This window comes from Leptopilina boulardi, unplaced genomic scaffold (genome assembly GCF_019393585.1).
Source record: "Leptopilina boulardi isolate dan_hultmark-lab unplaced genomic scaffold, ZJU_Lbou_2.1 LbouV2_224, whole genome shotgun sequence".
Classification (NCBI taxonomy): Eukaryota; Metazoa; Arthropoda; class Insecta; order Hymenoptera; family Figitidae; genus Leptopilina; species Leptopilina boulardi.
Genome location: NW_026137779.1, coordinates 1,444,407 through 1,462,933, shown reverse-complemented (window position 1 = coordinate 1,462,933; position 18,527 = coordinate 1,444,407). Strand labels below are relative to the sequence as shown.

Below are 18,527 nucleotides of genomic sequence, written 5' to 3'. Positions count from 1 at the left end.
TATATAATTCTTTACATCTAGTTTCAAATAGCACCCCATCTTCAAGCTTGACTCTTAGACTTTTCATAGAATTGAGACAATTCTCAGAACTTACAATTAGATGGACACCTGCATACTGTATCGCATAGCGCAAGTATCGCTATTGCATCGTCTACAAGCATCTATCAATAGTACAACGCTAGAAAACTGTCCATGCGCCTCGCTAAACGCATACATGAGTCATAAGTATATTCGTTGCTAGAGAGCATTGTGCGCAGTAGCGTCAAATGGTATAGGTGTGATTTCTAGTTATTGCCCACCATCAGGCTTTCGATATTCAAGTTAAAGGTCAGCCTATGCTATTTGATACAAGTGAGAAATAGAACATTGCATAGAATCTTATACTTTATACAGCTGCAAAAAAAATTTCTAAAAATTAGATAAAGAATTGCGTGGAAATCATATTAAGAAACTTTTTATATTGAGCATTATTCATACGTTTGAATAATAGCATTTTGTAAGCTTAAAATATTGAAAATATGAGGTTTTTATTGTAATAAAAATAGGTAATTGAATTTTGAATAATATTGCAAAAAGAAATAATTAATTTTGAAGAATTAGGGAGAAAACTAGTATAGATAGTTTTCGCTCTTGATCAACAACCACACGCGATTCCTCAGCATAGCCCTTCTGTAGCGGGAGGTCACCTTCGGTGATGAATCTACGCGCTATATCTATATTCAAATATCCATGCCTGTACGCACTATATCTATATACATTCGTCCGCTCGCGTCGAGTCATAGTATGCAGGCAGAGATATGCGTATATATAGATATAGATATAGAAACATGTAATGATATATATGAGTCAATGCTTTAATATAATATTAGAAATAATTATAATTTTAGATTATCAATGATGAAAAGATGAAGAATTAAGATTTGTTTACAATTATTTTTACTACTTATTATATGTCTATATAAATGAAATATATTTTTAAAATTTTTGTTACTGGGATGTAACTCCAAAAACCCCCGAGTAACAAATTTTACTACCTCCACAGCACTGAAACTTTCCTAAAGATTTATTTAAAATATTCCAAACATTTCAAATAAATCTTTAGGAAAGTTTCGGTGCTCTGGGGGCAACTTAGGTCCAATTTTAGGATTTTGGCCGCCATTTTGAATTTTTGAAACTTGACATCGGGTCCGTAATCAGCAACCAAAAAAAGACCAAAGTAGTAACTTTTATGAGCTTACCTAATTTTTTGCGCTATGTATGGTATAATTTGTTCATTTAGAAGCTTAGATATATTTTAAGGTATTTTTTGAGGTTAGTGCGAAACGAGGACCCATTGGCCAAATTCTGATGGTGAATTAGGATTCAGCGCATCAAAATACATAGGAGTATACATGTCTCTATCCTAGATCAAGACACTTTTTTTGTGTGGCTGTGTAATTTAATGATTGAAGAATAACCAATGTGTAAAAATAATTTGATATAATCTTGTTCGTTTTCTTTATATTTCAACTTTCACACAATCTTTTCGAAACAATTGAGACGTCGCAAGGTCCGAGAGAACGTGCCTGAACCACGTTTTTCGCCGGATGCCGGTAACCGTAAAGAGAGGTGAGCTAACTTGAGTTGCGTTGCGCGCGGGCGAACTCAGTTAAGGTTAGATCACAGCGCGAAAAATATTTAAATTCAAATTTTACGCTATGACTATAAAATATTAATAATATAATATATAATAAGTGCTTTACCTAAAAAATTATAATAATAATTAGAAACAAAGAAAAATTAATTAAATCAAAATGTATGAAAAAAATATATGAGGCAAAATTCCTGAAGTGATCCAACTTTAAAATTGAATGTTTTCGGATCGGGCTGAAATTTGCAAAATCTACTTATCCAAAATACTTCATATAGGGTTCGTTAGATGCGGAATTACCTGAACTTTCAATTGGTAAGTTAAGAATTACCATAACTTTATTTGTTTGTAAAATATTTTATTTTTTCCTAACAAGAAGCATCCAAAATCCCTATATGAATTATTTTGGTTTAATTCTAGTTAAATAACAATAAAAAATGAAATATCTTACAAACAAATAAAGTTATTGTAAATCTGAACTTTCCAATTGAAGGTTAAGATAATTCCGCATTTAACAAGCCCTATATGAACTATTTTGGATAAGTAGATTGTTAATAAACAATTAGTTAACATTCCAATTTTTTATAAACAATCTACTTATTCAAAATACTTCACAGAAAAAGCTAATAAAATCATAATTTTCATACTGCTCTTGTGAAATAAAAAATCATTTAAGAGCTTAAAAGATCAAGTTCGACTTGTTACTGTGGTAACTTTTTTCGACTTTCATGAGCATATTTTTTCAGCGTAAGAGGAAATCATCTAAAACTCATGATAAATGAAACTTTTGATGATGAAAAATATATTACAATCCGAAAAAAACATGTGCCCTAATTAAATCCAAATGGCAACAATTCAAAAAGTGTTACTCACATTTTTCAATAACTGGAAGTTACAGAGATTTTTTCATTTTGTGCTTTCAGCAACAATAAAAAAATGTAAAAAATTCACAATTTTTTGAAATTTTCATGGTTAAAAGAATCGACATGAAAATAGGTAAATTATTGAAAACTTTAGTAGTCTTCATTTGTTTTTCATTGTGAAATATGAATTTTTGACAAATCAAATTTTCGAAAAGTTTTTTAATTATAATTCTTTCAGTATTAAAGAAAAATGGTTCACTCAAAAAAATTATAGTTCCTGAATATATTTCTAACATATGGATCCATAAATAAAATGCGTGCTAGTACTTTAAAAATTTTCATATTTGTGTCATTAAATCGTACGGTTCCGTGGATTTGCCCACATATAAATTAGACTTCGAGAGAAAATTTTTGTTTCTTAAGACAATTTTTTTGATTTACTCCGCGACTAAAAAATGCACCAGCTAAGATTCACCAATCACGAAAATAAGAACAAAAACTTTCTTTAACATTATTTAGCGACACTATTTTATTTATTTTGACAGCTAATTGGCAAGAAATATATTTGTATTTATCAGCAACAGCGCCAATCTCCTCCAATTGGCAGAATCGCGAAACGTCTTATGACATATATTACCTACCAAATGGCTGTAAAAATCAATAAAATAGTGTTGATGTGTTATGTTAAAAAAAGTATTTGTTATTTTCGCGATTGTTTAATCTTAGCTGGTATATTTTTTTAGTGTTTATTTATTCTCTAAATGATATTTGCATTCTTGTTTGTTATTTCCGAGGAAATTTCTTAAAAATTTTCGTAAAAAAATATGCTCATATTTAATTTATCGTAGTTAATTTTTTTTCATTATTTTAATTCAAAGAAAGTTTTAGCAGGTGTATTTCTTGACAATAATCAATTATCCTGAAGAACAAAGCATTTTATTTTCTTGTTTTCAAGTGAATACTGTAAAAAATTTTACAAAATTTTAGTTTCGATATAGGTGGTTCTGCCTTACTAGGGCCTACTCTTAAGGGGTTATACCTGGTCGGGCGGTCGGAAAAATGCAGTTTTTTGGGATTTTTTTTTGAAAGACAAAAAAAATGAGTCTCGCGGTGACCAGCATAACTTCTGGGAGAGTCATCTGAATTCAAAAAATAAAATAGATTCTGTTAGTTTATGAGAAAATGTAGTCGTTGATCGAAAGAATTAAAAAAATATCACTTTTTCACAAAATTGCACTTCTTAAAAAAAATTTCATTTTCATGAAAAAAAATCGTTTTAAATTGTTGATTAAATTAATAATTTTAATTTTACTTAAAAAAAACCTTCGATCAACAAAAAAAAATGTAGTTGTTGAGCTTGTGTTAAAATTTATACCAAATCGGTTCAGCGGTTTTTCAGTTATTGTGGTCACCGACTATAAAACGTAGTTTTGAGAAAAACGAGTTTAAATTAGTTTCACAAACAGTTTACATTGAGTATGTAATAAATGTGTGATATAATAAATATGTGATATTGGAAGGCAAGGGAACGAATGCCTCTTGAATATATACTCAGTTATACGAAAATTGTTAAGTAAAATATAATATACAGGACAAAAAAATCAGATTTCTATAGGAGTTACCGATGCTTCACCTACTCTACAGCGCCTCCTTGCTAATTATTGCTGTAACTTCAAAAATATTCCTCGAATCTTAATAAAAAATTTTTTCATAACAGTCAAATACATATACTTTAAGAAGCTGCAAAAAATCGATTTTTTAAATTTCCTGACTAGGTATAACCCCCCTTAAGGTACTAGATTTTTAAGAGATTCTGCTTTTTGAGCTATTCGTAAAAATTTATCGAAATGCCACTATGTCCAACTTTTCCTTACAATTAGCTTTCTTTGTAAAACTTATCAAGTAAATTTTCTACGTGTGGTAGTCACCTTAATTTCGAAACAGATATACGATTCCATAATTATAAACAGAGTTTGAAATCTTTGTCCACATTTTCGACTTTTAATTCTAAAACCCTATAACACTTCTGAAAAATTTGATACAATTTTTCTACTAACTTTATTTGTTAGACTATTCTGAAATTGCTTTGTGAAAATACCGCAAAGAAGAGAATTTTTAAGTCTAAGTAAACTATTTTAAAAATATATTGTTATCTGTCTGTAACACGTGCATAAAATAAGTACAATAGCTGAAAGTTAAAAAAGTATTTAATTATTCGACAACTAACCTTAGAAAAGTGATTATCACCCAATTTAATAAACGGCGTAGTAGGAAACATTCGTTTAGGGCTCATTACTAAGGAACCATTGTTTAAAGCATATAAGTTACTCATAACTAATAACAAATCAGAAGTTTTCTTCACTGGCAAGAATCTACTCCGTGGAACACGAATACCTGAAAAAATGTTCATCATATATTTCATTATTGAAATTTAAAGATATATTTTTCACATTAATATTTTGCAAATCGCACTGGAATCGCTAATTTTTAGCTTAGGCAGCTAATATTGAGCTGACACAAAAACATGTTAGCTATGAAAACTAATTATTAGTTGTATTAGCTAACAATAATTGCTATCCATATAATAACAATTGGGGTCAGCTACCCTATCAACAATTCCCAGAACGGAATCTATATAGGAACTGATATAGGAAAATATATAGGAACTGATATCGGTTCCTATATGAGAGATTCATTTTCAATCGCCCCAGCCCAAAAAGTCAATGTTCTGGGATTGGCTTCATACTTTGGTAAATTGTTGTCCTATATGATAGTAATAAATCTCTTAAATATAAACGCATTAAAAAACTATTTGTAGAAAGTAGAGGGGGTTGAAGTTTTGACATTAAGGGTAACATTGTCATTTTCAAATCCGTATAACTATGACAAAAGTTAATGGATTTTAATTTATCTATAATGAATTTTAATGCATTTTTCACGTACTTTTCAAAAATGTAGACGAAATTTAAAAAAAAATTTTGACCCCTTTTTTCAAAATCAACCCTTGTTTTTCGATTTTAACCCCTTCGGGTATTTTTTTTATTTTTTTTTTAAATTTCATTGAAAAGCTGAGGTTTTTTCCCATGAGCTATGTAAATACGAAAGTGGGACAACAATAATTTTGTGAGAAACATAATATTAAATTAGGCGGTGCCTACCTAAATCCTCAAAGATGATCTCCAGGTATACCCCTTATCGGCACCGCCTACTTTAATATTCTGTTTCTCACAAAATTATTGTTGTCCCATTTTCATATTTACATAGCTCATGGGAAAAAACCTCAGCTTTCCAACGAAAAAAAAAAAAAAAAAAAAAAATACCCGAAGGGGTTAAAATCGAAAAACAAGGGTTGATTTTGAAAAAAGGGGCCAAATTTTTTTTTTAAATTTCGTCTACATTTTTGAAAAGTACGTGAAAAATGCAATAAAATTCATTATAGATAAATTAAAATCCATTAACTTTTGTCATAGTTATACGGATTTGAAAATGACAATGTTACCCTTAACGTCAAAACTTCAACCCCCTCTACTTTCTACAAATATTTTTTTAATGCGTTTATATTTAAGAGATTTATTACTATCATATAGGACAACAATTTACCAAAGTATGAAGCCAATCCCAGAACATTGACTTTTTGGGCTGGGGCGATTGAAAAAGAATCTCTCATATATGAGATTATATCGGAACCGATGTCGGGAATTGGGACAAGATCGTTTTTAAAAAATTTTGTCCGACATTTTGGAATTTATTTTAATTTTGCTTATTTTTTAAAAATAACTTCAAATTTATAATTAGCCACCCAAAAAACCCCCGAGAAAAAGTTTCAAGCTATCTTGATCGATTTTTATAAATTTTGACCGCCATTTTGAATATGCCATTTTGAATTTTGGAAACTAACATCAAATTTGCATTCAGCGACCCCGAAAATTGTTGTATGAGGTGTTTTAGATTAAATAGAATTCTTTCGGACGTTTAATTCACGAATTTATTTTTAAATTTGCGAACTTACTGCCATTTATGCGCCATATTGAAGTCGCCATTTAAAATTTTCAAAAACGCCACTCGACATTCGAAAGTATAGGAATTTACGAATTGTTTAAGCCCTAGAACATTGAAATCCGTCAAAACCATTTTAGGGCAGAAGCCTGTCCTTGTTGACGTGGAACGTCCCATATATATATAATATAGAATGTATTTGAATTTTAATTCTTCGCGGAGAATTTTATGAATTAAAAAATACTTTCATTACAATGTCATGGAAGGCGGCAATTTGACAAAACTGATTTTTTGCACCTATTTCTTAAAAAAAAATTTCATTGCCTATTTTTTTATGCACAAAATTAGTGAATCGCCATTTTTAAGTATTTCAACGCCCTCGAAAGAAAAAAATTGCACGACCGAGATGAAACTCTGCATGGATAGAGAGTATAGTTCACTCGTATACTATTTTTAAACGATAATCATACCAAGACTTCCTCCAAATGATTTCATAGCTGCCCCTACAGCCGTTTCTAATTGAATAAAATTTAAGCCAGTATCAGAAGTCTTCTCATTGACAATTATTTCCAAGTTCATGTCAGTAGAATTTAAAACTCTATCAATTGCTGAAACAAGAATATAAAATTAGAAAAATAACGAATAAAATTACATAGTCAAATTTGTGTTGAAAAATAAATTCATTCATTAAATTTTAATGATTTAAAACGTAATAAAATAGTTTTTATTTAATTTTCTGTAGCATTTATTTTTTATTTAAGGAGTTACATGGGTCAAAAAGAAAAAAAAATAGAAATTAAAAGAAAAATATTTCATAGCATAACATGTCAACAATAATTTCCCAAAGTTTGAAGATAATTTGAGTAAAACTCGATGAAAGAGAGAGAATTTTCGAAGACACTTTTTGTTTCGACTGGCACCTAGTGCAATTAATTTTTAATTACTTAGTCCGCCATATTGGATCCGTCATTTTTAATTTTGAAAAACTGACTCACCTACTAATAGAAAATATTTGGATTTTTGATAAAGCAGTCATTAGATATCATGGCTACAGCAAAATCACTTATTTTGTAAGGGGTCTCATAGAACCTATGCCATTGGCTTAATTTTTAATATTTACTAGCTAAAACAAACGCGCTTTTTTTCTTCTGTTTTATGATCGTAATTTTAAACATCATAAATGTAAACATGTTATTTTATTCATTTACAATATTATTTATTTAACATTTCAACAGAAAATAAACAAAAAATTGTAGGAAAAAGTAGTATGAACCGTTGGATCGTAGAAGGGCTCGTTAATTGATTTCGTTCAAAAGGGAAGTCCCCCGTCAAGGAGGGACCGTCCAGAAATTAGAGGGAATTGAATAGTGAGAAGGCGACCCTTGGTGGGAAGAAATGACCACCAGTGGAAGCGGAGGAGTTAAGTGCTCGCGTGACTTTTATTAAGAAACGGTCTCTCCAGTTTCTTGAGGGAAGAGGAATCTGGAGTAAGGAGGCACCCTACCGAAAGAGTGGTACTGGAATGGTACTGAATTGGACTTTGCTTGAATTCCACTTCAGTACCACTACCTGATAACCCATAAGAAGACATTTTTAAAGTACTTTAACAATAGTTTTAAAGGTATATTATAAGATCAACAAACCGTCTCTCACGATATACGTGTAAAACAGCAAAAAAAACATAATAGTTTGTAGAAAATTTCTTTTAAGTTTGGAAATTATATTGCAATCCCTCCTTGAACAATAGACCCCTAGGTCCTTTGTTGAAGGATTAAAATTTTAACCCGAGTTTTATTGCTTAAAAAATTTATAATTTTAATAACTCAACTTTAAAAAATATATATTGAGATATATGCCAAAGGACATATCATATGCATAATAATGTATGAAAATAATATGAATCCAGGAAAAACAAATATAATATTGAAATAAATATAAAGTATTAGTTTAAACATATTGAAAAAGCTAGTCGCTTTTCACTTTTATGAGGGTATTAACGGTAACTCGATCCTTTTCGCAGATAAATTTCCCAGTTCCATTTCAGTACCAAAATGCACCAAATTAGTACTGAGCCCTCAGTTCCAATTTTCCAGAAACAATCCAGTACCACCCTTCCGACAGGGCATCAGCTTTTAGCCCCTCTAATCCAAGATGTTTACGCCGTGTCGATGGATGAATAATACCAGGGTCACCAAATTCATTTTGCTCGTGTGGAGGGCTGGCGCGGACGTGGATCGGCTTTCAGACTGGAACAGGTTAGCACTCGTAAATCTCAGGGGCGACTGTATCGGGATAGGTTGACTTCTGGATGCTCTGTCGCTCTGCGGGATCGTGATGAAGTTATCGCAAACGGAGACTCTGAGACACCAAACGAAATCTCAGTAGTATCTAGTCTTGTACTTGTACAAGGAGCTCTGTGAGAACGGACCTTTTGTACCCCTGTACTCGTGGGATCTAAATGGAAACAACAGACGAAAATAAGAACAAAAGTGTTTCAACTGACAATACAGAACTCTTCGTAGAGTTCAGGGTTATATATTGCCGCAGGAAGAAAGGGCACCTTCAGCCTCGGTAATATCGCGTCAGGACGATATGGGACCTGAAAGGGAACCATTGAATTCTGGGGTTTTAATACCAAATAGTTGGGAAACGTCGCAGGGAACCACTGTTCCTGTGGTCGAAGACCTAATGGCGAGCTTATCCGTTAAAGGTAAAAAGCTTAGTGGCAGCGCAAGAAGGAGGCTTAGGGAGCAGAACTAATAAGGGTCCTTTCCTAATTTTTTTCAACTTCTATGCCTGACAATGATAAAGCTGGGTCTGCCAGTTAGGGCACGAAAAAGCGTCCGCGCCGACAGGACTCAGACGCTTCTTCACAGCAGGAGAAGAAAAAGACGCAGTGACCCCCGTAGCAACCATCTCATTCTCCCAAGTGTCCAGATCGTCTCTATCTGGAGCGATTATTGCGGACGGCTACCCGGAGGTAGGACTGTCTCTGGATCAGCTGGGGAAGTTGATGTTTTCAGGGTAGTCATGTTTAACGAGATCACGAGGACCACGACTGGGAGGACACGACGATCTTAATTGAGTGTCTTGACTCTGATTCTCGGGAGTGGTTGAATGTCCACGTCCCAAATATCACACAGACAATTGAAGGTCTGGCACTTAAAGTGATAATTCCTTTTAACCTCATGAAGACAGTTAGGGCGGTAGCTTGGGTACCAGGTCCCAAGGTGGATCAAGCTGCAATCCTGGTAAACCTCAGAAAACAGAATCCTGGGGTGGATGTAACCCGTTGGAGGTTGTATTCAGGAGGCGAGATGAAAGACTCAGACGTAGTTTCTACGGCTGCAGGCTGGACAGAACGGATCCGGTGAGTTGTGGACAAGGCACGGGAGGGGAAGCGACAGAGGATGCTGCAGATCAGTCCTAATTTGTCGGGCCACGGTATTCAGTGTTCGCAGATTAACTTGCATCACTGTAAAAGCGCAACGGTGATTCTAGCAAAGGGCTTGACAGCAATAAGCTGTTAGTTTTAATTTATTAAAAAAAATTTTTTTTTTTATGCACACAGCTATTGCATTTATTCAAAAACCTTGGGTTTACAAGGGTAAGATTAGAGTACTGAAAAACTGTGGGGAATTAGTATGTTCACCACAGAAATTGGCACCCAGGGCGTGTGTTACATTCTTACCTATAAGCGAGTAAATGCGTTTCTTCTTTTAGAGTTAACTAGTCGAGATGTGGCAATTATAAAAGTCATGTATCGAGATAAAAATGGAAGTAAAAAGAGTTGGTTCTCGCCTCAGGTTACTTTCCGGGATCAGAAAATGAACCTTCACCACCAGTGAAGTAATAAGACTAGTGGAGTACTGTCATCAGAAAGGTGCATACGGCTGGAGAAGTTTTTGCGAAGGTATTGAGAAGGTATAAGAAGCATCAAGACTTCATAAAATTCTGGCTAGGGGTGCTACAGATAAGCTATCTACAATAAAGCTACCTAACGGACGTTTCGCCCGTGACAAAGCTAATTGTAAGTGACTGAGTCATTTTGTGGAAGTTAACTTCCCAGACTTCAGAGAATCAGAGCAGAACAATGGTGATTGGAATCCAGGTAAATCTCGACTTGGACAAGAACATTGGAAACTAGCATCTGACATCGTGACTCTGAAAAGAATTGATTGGGCCTTAGGCTCGTTTAAGCTTTTTAAGGCACCACGGGGGACGGCATATATCCAGTTCTCTTGCAGAAAGGATTGCAATATGTTCGTCTACCCTGAGGCATGGAAAGTGACTAGGATGGTGTTTATTCCGAAGGCCGAGCGAGCTGGTTATACGGTAGCCAAAGACTTCCGACCGATTAGTTTAACCTCCTTCAGCCTTAAGACGTTAAAGAAACTAATTGACACATTTATCAGACAGGAATGTCTGATAAATCAACCCCTACATCCAGGAGAGCATGTCTATAGAGCAAGCTATACTGTAGAAACAGCTCTTCATTTTGCGATAAACAGAATAGAGGAAGAATTAGACTCAGGGGGTTATGCGGTGATCCCTTTCCTAGATTTAGAGAGTGCTTTCCCTAACACTTGTAGTCAAACAATGTGCAATGCTGCTAGAAGATATGGCATACCAGATCCATTGATTTGGTGGATGAAAGGTATGCTTCATAATAGAGCCTTGGAACCACGCCAATTTTTGGGGTGGGTTTTTTGCTGGTAAAAGAACCTCTACACATTTTAACGGTCAAGAAAGCTGCTATCACTATAAGCAGACTTCAAGCACAGGGGAAATGGAAAGCTAGAGGAAAACTATATTGAAGAGGGGAAAGGGAGAAGAAAAGAAAGAAAAGAAAAAAGAAATCAGTATGGGACAAGACAGAATGGTCAATAGAGTGAAATTCAAAGCTCGCTTTAAGACTATTATTCCTTTCAGAAAGGATTGGGAAAAAAGCTGTCCACTTAGAGGTGAAGTATGGTATACGGATAAATCCAAGATGGAAAACGGCATAGGTTCGGGTGTATACTGTAAGTCCAATGTCACTAAAGTGACATATTTTTAGGTAATTACACCACGGTTTGGCAGGCGGAGATCTGCGCTGCAAAAGAATTAATATATGTGTCGATAGTCAGGCGGCTTTAAACGCCTTAAGTAATCCGACTATAGAAACAAAACTAGTTTGGGAATGCCGGAAGGTATTGGACGAGCTAGGTTTGAAAAATAAGCTCTCATTAATCTGGGTACCACGACACTCGGGAATAAGAGGAAATGAAGAAGCGGATATCTTAGCCTGTAGAGGGTCTGAGATGACTATGGTAGACCCGGAACCGGCGATAAGCATTATGCTAGGCGCGGTGAAAGGGTCCATGGAAAGATGGTCTAAGGGATGTCATAACAGAGTGGACAGATACTACTGTAGGTATACAGGCCAAGGTTCTGTTATTAAAACTCAACAGGAGCTTCGCCGAGTCCCTTCTGAAACTCAACACGATCAGAGTGAGAGCAATGTTTAAGCTGCTCACAGGACATGGCCTCCTAAACTATCATTAGCACAAAATAGGTAGAAACGTCTCATCTAGGTGTAGAATGTGTGATGCAGAAGAGAAATCTTCAACTCAAATTTTATGTCAGTGCGCAGTTTATGCTGCAGTGAGACATCAATGCTGGGGTCGTGCCTTCATAGACCCAGATTGGATTTGCAACCTCTCGGTAGAAGAGTTACTGGACTTTTGGAATAGGACAGGACTCTAGGGAGGGAGACTGAGTTAGAGATTGCCGGGGTTAGGTGCAATGGGTCTTGCGATTTAAGTGCCCACACTCGTACTAGGAGACTTGGGTGTAAGCTCGTTTAGATTAGATTATTATAGCAACAATTGCGCGCGCAGAGTTCAGCCGTGTTCAACTTTTGCTTCGACGTTTTATTTATAATTGTTTAAATGCACTACAACATGTTAGAAATTTTTTTTGGACCCTACTGAACATATTTCTCACTCAAAATTTTTTATTGCTCAAAATTCACCCGTTAAACGAAACTCCAGATGATTGCAATTCATAATTTTTGCAATCCCAGTGTGCACGTTATGTAACTGTTGTAGAACAAGTGTTACAATTTTCTTATAGAACAGTTCTGGAACTGTGTTCTAGATATATTGAGGGAATATTTCTCTAATACTAAGGAAATGTTCCATGGAAATTGGTTTTCTTTATTATTATGAAAATTGAAAAAAATATTTATAAACTATTTTATTTTCATCATTATCATTTTTTTCAATCTATAAAAATATTTAAAAAAATCATTTCTGTGAAATATTCCTTCAATATCACGGGAATATTTCACCAATATCACTGGAATATTCTCACAATATCACTGAGATATAATCATGAAGCGGACACTTTGATCTCCATTCTATATTACAAGAATATTCCAATGATATTTGTGTCATACTTACTTTTTTAAAGTTCTTTAAATCAGGGAAATTTTACTCAAATAAACCACAAATTACAATTTTATTTTTATTAAACTTACAAAAAAATTTTTGTAATTCTTCTAGAATATTGTTATAGATCGGTTACAGAATTGTTATAGAATTAAAATTTTTAATAATTTATGTGTTATCAAATTGTTACATATTTGTTCTAGAACAATGATCTAGAACATTATCCTGTTACTGTTTTGTGCCTCCACGGGGACGACATTTCAACTGATCTGTTCCTCACCAGTTCTATAACTTGTTCTTTTTTGTTATAGAACAGTTACAGAACTGTTCTGTAACTATGCACACTGGGATGTCACAGAAAAAAAATAAAAATTTTTTATTTATAAAATAATTACTTTCTTAATTGCTCGTATGATATAACAGGTATTTTCGTTTTTGTTTTATTCAAAAATATTCAAAATTATCTAAAATATCGCAAGTTGAATTGAAATAAGTATCTATTGAAACTTGAAGTTTTCAAAAGAGAGTTATTCTTTACTATTTCGAAAAAGGTAAAAGATGGAAATTTTTTTAATGAGAAAAAAAGATGAGCAATAAAATTCTCTACAAGAATATGATTCAACAAAATTTAAATTATAAACTCGAATTTCAAGTGCCCAGAAGAATTCCCTATCTGACAAAATAACGTGCCGTTTTACGATCCAGCGGCTCCATTCATAATGCAAATTCCATGTTTTATTTTGATTAAAAAATGTCAACAAAAATTTAGTTTGAGTGGAATAAATTATTTTTAAATTTAAAAAAAAATGAGAGGATACGTATTTAAATTTTGGTTAATATATAATAATAAAATAGTTATTGAAGTTATATAATAATGTAATGTATTAAATTTGTTTGATTTTTCAATCAAATTTCAAATATGTAGTGAAGCATAAAATAAATACAATAAAATTGAAATGAAGTGTAAAAAATAATATTTCTCAAAATCGAAGTAATCTTGCTGTTAAAAAGATATTTACAGTTTTTATATTGGATGCAAAGTTTTATATTATGCATTTTTGAAAATATATGAAAAACAAATGATCGTAACTTATTTTCAAGGAAATTGCTGTAAGGTTATCGTATAATTATTTGCATGGATTGTAAGGTCACATCTTAAGCCTGTTGTAAACTTAGGTGGACTTAAAATTTCATCCCTGGTATTAATGTAAAGTTTATAATAAAATACATTTTAAAGGTTATTGTAAGCTAGCATGTTTCCGCCGAATTATTTTTGTGCAATTGCTATTCAACCATTTTAATTTTCTAGACATTAATATTCGAGCAAATTAATATTCTTTTTAATCTTTTGTCTACAAAATTAAGATTCTTTTAAATTAAAATTCTGCAAAATTAATATTTTACAAGACAAATTAATTTTCCTCTAAATAAAAATTCTGTCAAATTGATTTTCGACCATTTATATTTTCTAAAACATTAATATTCGAACCAATGAATATTCTGCAAAATTAATGTTCTATAGAATAAGATTCTATCAAATCATAATTTAAAATAAACTTTTTTAGAGCTTATTCATGCGTCCCAACCTTAACATGTAACCTTACTATCAGCTCGGAAGTTTTAAGTCCACCTTAAATTTACTATATTATGCGTACGATGTAACCTTACAATCCATATAAATAATTATACAATAACTCTAGTGCAATTATTGATATATTGGGCTATGTGGAAAATCATAAAGAAATTCTATGGAGAATGTCCCATGTATACTGTCATAATCGAGATGTTCTCTGTATCATTTACCATGTAAGTCTTATAATTTTATTTTTTAAAAATTGAAGTCGAAATTTTTAATATCTCGTGAATATTCCGCAGATATCAAATATCCAACCTTGTTAATATTTATTGGATATCTTGTTAGTATACTATAAAAATTTAATGCATATCCCAAGGATATTCTTCAAATGTCTAAGGAATCTCTTGTGAATTTCTTATAGATATCTCTGTTGTGTAGCAATATTAAAATGACAGGTAGCGTCTTCTCCGACGCTAATTTAAATTTGAAATTGTTTAGTTTCCAACAAGCTCTCGAGCGAGTAATATATACTGAGAAGTGACGAATGATTTTATTTTGTTAATTGTATTAATGTATCGTATTATTAATTGTATTATATGGACGGAGATTATATTGTTATTACATGTATATAAAAAATAAAACACAACATTCAAATTATCTTGCTAAGTGATAAAAATAAATAGTAATTAAGGTAATAAAAAACTCTGACTTTATTTGTGTTGTACCTCATTGATTGAAAGTTATTTAATAAGTTGCACTTTTAGTATTTTACATTTTACAAAATTTTGACTAGGACTTTAGTGCGAGAACAATCTCAATAATATCTTAGAAACGAAACGTTTGTATTTCTTATGAATCTGGCCACAATATTGCATCAAAATTACATCTAAATCACATCTCAATATTAGGAAAATTTGACCGCAATATTAAGGCAATACTGCTTCAACATTGAGTACGTCCGTCATATGTGAAATATGGCCAGTCAATATTTCTGGCAACACTGTTTATATCTGCCTTCAGTCGCAATATTGATTGCGTCCGTCATGTGGAATATTGACAGTGCAATATTGCTGTCAACACTGTACTTTATATCCGCTTTCAGGCTTAATATTGCGACACTATTACCTATAATATTCGCATAGAAATAACTATTTTAATATTATGCGAAACAATATCTGTCATAATATTATTCATATAGTAAAAATCAAGACATATAATAATTTTTGACAACAACATTGCCTCCATATTGTCATCCAATATTCCTGCAAGACGAACATAATCAATGTTGTAGCAATATTAAGGTGCAATACTCGTAATATTGTCATGTAATAATAATGCAATATTGTGTCAATATGTGCTATTTGAGGATGGTTTGTTCAACATAAATTAAAGTTTATTATTAACTTTTTATTAAGAGGGGAAAGAGTAATAGTACAATACAATTATAAACAATGTCTAACACAGCAGGAGGGTGAGAAATATCTCCACTGGAGATCTAAACTCTTAGAGGGAAGAGCTACAAATTTTATATAATAAAGAAGTAAATAAAAACTCTCTCTCTTTTTTTCACAATAAGGTTTTCTATTTCTCTCTAGCTACAGGTATTAAGAGGAGGCTTAAAGCTGTTATGAATAAAGTAATAATTTTATTATAATAAAAGAAAAATAAATAAAAACTCTGTCTCTGTTTCTCTTTCACAATAACAAGGTTTTCTATTTCTTTCTGGCTACAGGTATCAAGATAGGGCTAAAATCTGTTATGAATCCTTATATGAAACGAGTAAATATGCAAATTAGGTAAAGGGAGACAGTTTATTGATATTTGTTTTGAAAAGAAGAAGAGAGCAATAGCGTTACCTGAAGGGAGATAATTTTATGCTATATTTAAGTGGAAAGAGAGAGAAGCAAAAGCGTTACCTGAAGAGAGAGCAATTTATGTTATTTGCTTATAATAGAGAGATACAGTAAAACTTTACTTTCACCACGATAGTAGTTCTAATAATTTCCATGCAATAAAGGGAGAAAGAAAATATTACCTGGGTCCTCAGAGTTAAGACTCAAAAATAAAGGTTCTATTGTTCATATATATATATATATACCCTCTAAACGAAATGATAATTTTAAAATCTTCATATTAACTATAATAATCTTGGTATTCATTCATTCATTCATTCATTCATTCCGTCCGGACCCCTGCTGGGTTTTCGGTGACAGAGAAAAGAACAAGTTATGGAGAGAGAAAGATATATCTTTATTTTGCAAATGAGGGTTCGCTTGACCTGCAATCTTTTAAAGAGGATTAATTAATAACTCTGAGGACCCAGGTAATAATTTCTTTGTCCCTTTATCACGTGAAAAAACTATAAAGAAAGTCTAAAACTGAATAGGTAATGCATACCTTTCTTTCTTACACCAAGGAACATAACATAAGTACTTCCTTCGTTTAACATTGCGTTTCTCTATCTAGACAATTCAAAATGGCATAAGATCACTTTTTTTCAATTTTATATATTTTTGTCCACTTTTTGGAATTACCATAAAGTTTGAACTCTTTTCCACATAATGCATATATTCTATTTAAATTATATTGTTATTAAATAGAAAAATTTCAAGTTTTTGGAACTTGATACATTTTTCTTGTTTTCAAGGTTTGTGTTAAACAGTGGGACACCTATTATTAAATAATGAATATTTGTTTCAATAAAAATATTCTGCTTTATACTTTATAAATATATATGTTTTGCATTAAATAACGTTAACAAATGTTGCAAAACACTTATATTTTAATAATATTTTACATTTTTATAATACGATGTCAAGTTTCATATAAAAAATTGTTATTATTTTTTTTTACGTTTACAGTACTGCTGATCATACGTCATAATTTCGTCATAACATAAAAACAATTTGGAGGAAAAATTGAATAGTCGTTCTCTTATGAAGTGTTATTTTTCAAATGTTGCCGAACAATAATTGTATTAATTATAAATTTTGAATTTTTTAATGTTTTTTAGCATAAAAAATCACATTTTTAGTCGCTGTGTAAGTATAAATGCGCATGCGTATATATAGTTTGTTGTCATAAACATGGTTTACATTTAAATTTTGGTCGAGTTTCTTTAGTAGTTTTTCAGAAAATTAAAGTGACCTACTGTTTAAACTGTCCCACTGTTTATCACTCTCCCCTACCTGTATTAGAGCCCCAGAAAATTGTGCATCAAATAAAATGTTTAATTAGATTGTTCCCTTTTAAACCAACAGTAGTTTTTGAAGCTGTTAATCAACAACTTTTTGGTAGTGTTTAGTGTGGAGTATATGCAATAGCATTTGCAACATCTGTATTATTTAACGTAATGCCAAACCGTGTAAATTGTGAAACTGATAATAACAAAATGAGAAACCATTTTAAGTCAATGTTTGAAAATAATCGCTTAAATCATTTTCTGGCAGTAAGAACGTCTCACAATAGGAATTCGATAATAGAGAATATAATTAGAACCGTCTTTTCATAAATTGAACTTAGGAACATAAAAATTATATTTTAAACTCTTGTTCTGTTTTTAATACTTTGCACAGTAATAATATTAACAGAGTTCTATTAACACAATATTTAAAAATTAAACATTCTCTAAATGACACTAGTGAAAAGAAAATAATTCGTACAACTGATAATAATGTGAACAAAATTTCACCACATGAATATTTAAAAATGAAGAATTTTCTGAGTAAAGAAAATGATAAAAAGATAATTCGAGCAATTAAAGAGAAGGGAAGAAAAAGGAAGGCTAGGCGCGAAGTTACATATGAGCAGAAAATAATAAGACAGGAGAATGAGAGATTGAGAAAACGTAATCGTAATAAAACAGATATAAAAAAGAAAGAGCGCAAAAAAAAATTTGACATGCAAAAAAAAAGAAATTATCTATAAAAACTGAAGATGAAAAGAAAATACGCAAGGATAAAAATTTGGCATGTAGGAAAAGCAATATATCAATGGAAACTCAAGATGAAAAGAAAGTGCGTCAAGAA

At 32.0% G+C, this 18,527-nt stretch overlaps 1 protein-coding gene across 5 annotated transcripts in view; it reads right to left on the bottom strand.

Moving 5' to 3' along the window:
• The window catches only part of LOC127279892 (UTP--glucose-1-phosphate uridylyltransferase), a 237,922-nt gene that overhangs the window by 47,756 nt on the left and 171,639 nt on the right, over positions 1-18,527 (bottom strand). For 4 of the 5 annotated variants that reach the window (XM_051302548.1, XM_051302543.1, XM_051302546.1 and 1 more), the window contains 2 exons: positions 6,960-7,097; positions 4,721-4,887 (listed from right to left, as the gene is read on the bottom strand). In XM_051302548.1, the coding sequence (XP_051158505.1) occupies positions 4,721-4,887; positions 6,960-7,097 (305 nt within the window). The remainder of the gene's footprint in view (positions 1-4,720; positions 4,888-6,959; positions 7,098-18,527) is intronic. The other variant, XM_051302545.1, reaches the window with a different exon arrangement.